The sequence below is a fragment of the Zeus faber genome (genome assembly GCF_960531495.2).
Source record: "Zeus faber genome assembly, chromosome: 2".
Classification (NCBI taxonomy): Eukaryota; Metazoa; Chordata; class Actinopteri; order Zeiformes; family Zeidae; genus Zeus; species Zeus faber.
The window spans coordinates 22,542,229-22,548,932 of record NC_137189.1 but is presented as its reverse complement, the minus strand read 5'-3'; the positions used below and the strand labels follow the sequence as shown (position 1 = coordinate 22,548,932).

Genomic DNA, 6,704 nt, shown 5'->3' with positions numbered 1-6,704 from the left:
TGGAATCTCACCAAGCAGCTGGTGCCTAACTAGTGGTTGGTCATTAATTCGGGTTTTCTTGGGTAAAAAAATACAACAACAAAAAAACAATTGTATTCTTGTTTTGATCGCTTTTGACAAATGTGAAAAATTGCCATTTGTGCCTCAGTACATTTATTTCTTTTTCATTTATTTAGTGTATGGGATGTGTACCAAATGTACAAAATATCTACGACCCTGAATGCGCGACCCAGAGCATGAGCTTTATGGATTTGGACGGCAGGAGTTTCTAACCCTGGTACAATAATCATTTTCAAAATGATCCCAACTAAGAAACCCATTAGAAGGAGTGAACTTCGACGTTAAGAACCCTGGGTTCTTTGTATTATTTGTAGTTTTTATTTCTAATGAGAGGTTTTTTGTTTTTTTTCCCCATTGACTTACGGCGGGTTTTCGGGGGGCCATCACCTAGCGGCCATTACCTGAACTGCGGTTCAAAGTGCGTCTGCAGCGAGACGTCGTGGTCTGTTATTTGGTATAATGTCTCCCTCTGGCGGCCACCTGGAGTAAGTGCGCGATCACTTCGAAAGGGTTTATCGGCGGAGGAGCGGTCCTTCAAATGGTTCAGAATAAAGAACGTATGTACGTGCGGACGGTAGAAGCAGAGGGGGAGCACGGCCAGTCAACGAATAAACTACGGGTTGGATGAACTGCACGACCACACCAGCTACTGACGCGGAGACGGGGACGTGAACGCGCGTCCGTGTCGGGGACGCCGCCGTGGCGATGACAAATTCGACTCGTTTTTAAGATTCGGTTCTTGTAAAAAGGGTCTCACTTACAACCAGCTCTCCGACCAGTCTGTATTGTACTGCGTACAATACCGCGGCATCTCAGCGTCAAGCATCTCATCGTGCATCACCCTTTATTTACTATATACACTATATATACCATATACACTAGTGAATGAATGTGACGAACAGGACTCGGAAGAGTCGGTGTCTCCGAGTTGTGAACGCAACTCTCCTGCGAATCATTCACCACTTATGTCGGTGCAATGCAACGGGTAAATCGGCGAATCTCAATATGAATTGTGCCAAATGCCGTGGCGTCTCCTCCGCCTTGGACTTCAATTTAGTCCCCAGTGATAATGTTCAGTCTGTGAGTCGAATATCAACTCGCGAGCTCGCCCTCTCGTTTGCCGGAGTGACTCCCGAGTCAATAAAAGAGCTGTTCGCGACGGACGAATCGCTCGCTGGTCTCGCATCACGAGCAGGGCGAGGGCTGGACGGTAAGGAAACGCTCAAACATGACCGACCTCACGTTTACAGAGAATCAAACACGCAGCGTTAGACTGCGTGGAACGTGGACTGCGGTGTTGACCGCGGTTGGGTTTCTGTCATAGTTGTGCTGAGTTTTGAGGGATTTAACTTCGGGAGAAATAATTAAGACTGCGTTCAAATACGTGTTGCGCGCCACAGGCAAGGGGCGCTTCAGAAACCTGCTGTTTAGAGTCTGTAACTAGTATTCAGTTAATTTTTTAAACTATAACATTTTAACACTATTACGTTATTACACTATTTCCGTGTAATAGTATTACATTATTGCACTATTACATCATTACACTACAGATCCTCCTCACTCAAAGACTGAGTTCCGTTCCTAGGACCAGGTCGTTAAGCGAATCGGTCGATAAGCGAGGACCTGCTATTTCACGGTAAGGGGGCTTGGCCATTGTGAACGCTAGTGTAGTGAATACTGACAGACTGAGACTGAGAACGGTGATGTATTCAGTATATATAGTGTATATAGAACATATAGTGTATATTGTGTATATAGTATATATAGTGTATATAGTAAATAAAGGGTGATGCACGATGAGATGCTTGACGCTGAGATGCCGCGGTATTGTACGCAGTACAATACAGACTGGTCAGAGAGCTGGTTGTAAGTCCGAACGGTCGTTAAACTGGTGGGTCGTTAAGTGAGGTGTACCTGTATTCTAAAATTGTCTATCCTCTACTAAATTCTTAGGTTTATTGCTATTTGTTTATGCTAATTACTTATCTATCTATCTATCGATCTATCTATCTATCGATCTATCTATCTATCTATCTTCTTTGACAATGAGGCAAAGATAATTTCTCCATTTATTTTGAATTTGACCATAGCCTTAAAGGTTGTGACAGGTGCTGAGCTAGTGAAGCGATGGGCTCATCGAGGCGCGTGTCGTTCTGGTCCGTGGAGGAAGTGTCCGAGTGGATCCAAGAGCAGTACCCCACCCAGCCCCACGCGCTCCACGAGGCCATGTCTCAACACGCCATATCAGGTAGAGCTAACATCACCTTTTCTATTCTGCTGAATTCCGCTGAAAACAATAGAATTCGCATTGGCTTGCCTGTTGGGACGCTGCTTTTTCTTGTAGCCTCAGTCAGTTTAAATTGTTGAGAAATTTTATCTTAATTTGCAGTATGTTAACGTTTGTCCTTCCTTGTGGTCAACTAAAACACACCTAGTGGGACAAAAACCAGCATTCAGCATTCCAGTCCCGAAAGAGCAGTGGCCCCGTTGTTTTTGTTAATGAAAAACTGACGCTGTGTTGATACTCCATGTATTTGGATGTAATATAAACAAAGAAGTGGAAAGGAATAATAGAGAAAGCAGAAAGGAGTACGAAGCAGCTACGCTCTGTGCACAAAGATCCACACAAAGTTAAATAACTGACACATGATAGAGACGTTATCAACATGCGACACGCCCTCTCGCTCACTGTCAATGATCTGAAAATCACCTGCTCTGTTCACACATACCACTCAATCAGACATTACCCGGACTTTGTACTAGGATGCTGGCTGGGTAAAGTCTGTTTAATGTCCAGGTCAAATGATTTGGACATTTGAATTCACACATACAGCTCCACCAGGTAATGTCCGGATAATTTCAGGGTTGTAGTGCATGTGTGAAAGCAGCTTAAGATGTATATTCGGGGCAGTTCCAACATGGCGTCGTTCGAGTTTCATCCAGATTGGCAGTTCAGTATTGTGAATGGAGTTTGTGATCAACAATCACAACCTCACTAAGACGGCGCCACGCACAGAGAAATCCTTGCGTGCATGCGCAAGTTGACGTTTACAGTCTTCCTGAATTGTCGTTAGTTGTAACAAGAACCATATGAAATTACAGTGTGACAGGTTATTACTATTCATCTTTATTATGTTTGAAAATAATTACAGGAGGTTAATGTATTTCCAGAAGACAATTGGATTATAGAGTACAAAGAGCAGCGGCATGTAGCTAGTGTTGCCACCCGTTCCTTTTAATACAGGATCATCCTGTATTGGAAAATAAAGTGCACTGTCCCTCACTGAATCAATAAGGGACCCGATTTGTCCTGTATTCTCATGCACACCCTACTCTAATGCATGCACGACGTTTTCACATGCTTGGAATGACATGAGAAATAATACAACCTAAAGAGTTTCATGAGACATAACGGAGAAGTCAGTCGTCTGTCTCTCTACGTCATCGCTGCCCTGGTTACGGAGACTCAGATGTGTGGTATTTAAAAATGTTGGTGAATACCTCCAGCTCAAATCCGCCGGTAAAAAGAAAGAGGCTGTCCATATACGGATCTGACCCACAGGACCACGAGTGGGTCAGTCCTGTCAGTGGGAACGAGTCCAAGTCAAACTGCACAGTTTGCCTTAGAGTATTGAGTATGTGTCCAAGTAGTGTGTGCGTGTGTTTGTCTGTGTGTGTGCAAATTTAACCAATAATCTCCACTCGGTGGAGATTAATCTTCCAAAGGCTCGGCTACCCCATCCTTCCTGAAAGGTGTTAAAATTACATTCATATACGTATAAATTTGCATAACCTAGATAAATTAGCAATTATTTTGTTTATCCCCATTTCCCTCACTTTGGAACAGGTTGATATTCATTTTAGTGCCTACATCCGGGAGAGTCACTTTATTTCCTTTACATTCATGTTGAGAGCAGCAGAGAGGACTTTGAAATTGATGCATAAAAAGCACAAATTCATGCATAACCGACCCCCAGACCCCCACTTGATTTGTGTCCCCCGGGCATGGAGCCCCTGGCAAGGTGTCCCTTATTTTTCCACATTGAAGGTGGCTACTCTACAGGCAGTGGCTCAGACCTCATCAGGCCGGAACGAACTTCCGGAATGAACTTCTGCCGTCACAACTTAACGAAGAGCCCTGGAGCTATATTTCATTATTGTATTTGTTCATAAATGCATTCAGGACATTGTGGCTCTGATGGCTATAGTTGGGGCTATAGTTATAGATGTCCGTATTGGCGAAATGCTCAGATGTTTGTTTCTGACAAAGCTCAAAAAGTTTAGCACATTCATTTTGTGTTTCTGAATCTCACTGGGTTAAAAGGTATCGGATATTCTGATGGCCTTTTCTTTGTGACTATGTTCAAATTAGTCCTATATTTGCACCACAAAGCTGATGCACAAGGGTCGCCATTGTAAAGCGGCAACACTGAGAATTAGCGATGCAAAACTCGCAAACTATTTATCCGTAGCCACCAAAACTTTGAAGTGGGTCAGCGGTCGGGGGTCACTTCTTAAATAAATAAATGCATTTTACGAAATTAAATGATTCATGTGAGCCAAATTCAGAGCCAAACTCTTCTGACCATCCTTATTGAATGGATCCTTACTGAATCGAGTCGGAAATTTGAACAAATCTTTTTTACAGCCAATCGTAAAGAGCTGAATTTCCAACAAAAGAGCTGATTGATTGAATGTTTGGGGGTCATACTATGTGTGTTATGTGGGATATTTCTTTGGTTGTTTCTGGTGGATTGACTCAGGAGCAGTTTTCATGCATGTTGGGATGAAGGAGGTTCTACACCCTTCTTCACCCTCACGTTTGTCCTCCTTTTGGCTCCGTAGCACTTTGACTTCCCCTCCATTTTCCCACGCAGGCCGTGCGCTGCTGAGGATCACGGTGCACCACCTGAGGCGCCTGGGCGTGGGGGAGGAGGCGCAGCGGGAGATCCTGCAGGACGTTCTCCTCCTCCGAGTCCAAGAGGAGCTGGAGAACCTCAACGACATCTACCAAGGTGTGTGGAAGCTTGCTTAATGTTTGCTGAACGCTTGCTTTTACATCATTTTTACATTGTTGTTGTCCCCTCCTCCCCGTTTCATTCCTCTCCTAGAATGTTTTTCGTCATGAAGAAGGATGTAAATCTTTGGCTGACAAGTCCGACTTAATTTACTTTCATCCCATTGGAAGGAGGAACGTGTGATGCGACAACGAGCAGGGTGGAAGACGAGGGCAAGCAACAGTGAGTGAGAGAGACAATAAGTGAAAGATGAGAGCAGGAGGGGTGGGGAGCCTTTCACCTGTGAAGTCATCGACCTGTTCAGATGGGCTGAGACTGATTTTGCCCGGCTCCTATCTGTCTCTTCTCTCCTCGGTCCGCCTTTGGGGGTGGGCGCAGGTGGACGTTGCCCATCCACCTTTGGTAAATATATATGTAAGAAAAATATCGAGGGGGTTAACTCGTCCATCCATCCATCCTTTCCATCCTACACAGACTGAAATCCGAAATAGATTTTTTTCTTTTCTTTTATGTCGGTTCCAATTTCCTGTGTTTGTTTTTGCGATCTCTCTGCCACGTGTTCTTCGCTCAAGTGCCTCAAACAATGTTTCACCTTTTGTTTATATTTGTTTTGTGTCATTTTTGTTTTTTCAATAGAGCTGGAAGATATCTGGAAGATATTTCTAATTTATGTATGGAATATACCTGCCGCATGCATGGCTTCATGTTATATTCTGTCTTGTTGTTCACCTAAGTTGACTGAATGGTGTCATATTCTATTATAGACATTAGGAATATTTTATGTATTTTGTAATACAAAAGTGTGTGTGTGTTTATTTTTTAATTGAAAAATCACAAGTTTTGTTAAGCCTGACAGCCATAATACAGATGATATACTTGTATATTAAAAAAAAAAATTAAATGAAAACCCTCCTTGAAATGTTTTAGGAACAGAAAAGTGTGTCTAGCAGGAGAATCTGTTCTCTTCATGCCTTTATCTTTTCACATTGTAGGACTCCACTGGGTGAACTGAGATAGGGTGAGCTGAGTAATAGTGAGTGTCTGTCTGACACACACACACATACACATGCACACACACACACACACACACACAGATTGCAGAGCAGATCCCCGGAGCATACTTTGGTGATGGGCAAGAAGCAACATGTCCATGGAAAGGGGTGTGTGTGTGTGTGTGTGTGTGTGTGTGTGTGTGTGTGTGTGTGTGTGTGTGTGTGTGTGTGTGTGTGTGTGTGTGTGTGTGTGTGTGTGTGTGTGTGTGTGTGTGTACACACCCTAACGAAACCTTGAGGTTAGGGTCAAAGGTTTCAATGAAGCATGTAATTAAGAAAGAAAGTTCCATTGCTCCCCCTCCTTGTCACTGACAGAACTGTCAAACAGTTTCTGCTTTGCTATTGTACATACAGTACAGTAGAAGCATGTTCGATTGATTAGATAGAGAAAAAAATTGTTAGATCTCAAAATGATTCTATTCTAAATATACAGTATATGGGTCATTCTGAAAATACCTTTTTTCTGACAGAAGGGTTCCAGCAAGAGTGAAGGGGAAGGTCGACAGGACGGTAGTGAGACCAGCTATGTTGAACGGTTTAGAGACGCTGGCACTGGCAAAAAGGCAGGTGGCTG

General features: G+C 43.4%; 1 protein-coding gene across 2 annotated transcripts; it reads left to right on the top strand.

Annotated features, from left to right (window-relative positions):
* The first annotated feature begins 1,255 nt into the window (after nucleotides 1–1,255).
* LOC307227612 (sterile alpha motif domain-containing protein 10-like) lies at nucleotides 1,256–5,985 on the top strand. Of its 2 annotated transcripts, none has more exons than XM_079996990.1 (4): nucleotides 1,256–1,270; nucleotides 2,151–2,308; nucleotides 4,938–5,075; nucleotides 5,172–5,985. In XM_079996990.1, the coding sequence occupies exons 2-4, from the start codon at nucleotides 2,188–2,190 to the stop codon at nucleotides 5,186–5,188; spliced, it is 276 nt and encodes a 91-aa protein (XP_079853116.1). In that variant the 5' UTR covers nucleotides 1,256–1,270; nucleotides 2,151–2,187; the 3' UTR covers nucleotides 5,189–5,985. The 2 variants fall into 2 exon arrangements, with proteins under 2 accessions (XP_079853116.1, XP_079853117.1); XM_079996991.1 differs by lacking the exon at nucleotides 1,256–1,270 and adding an exon at nucleotides 1,683–1,696.
* The last annotated feature ends 719 nt before the right edge of the window (nucleotides 5,986–6,704 follow it).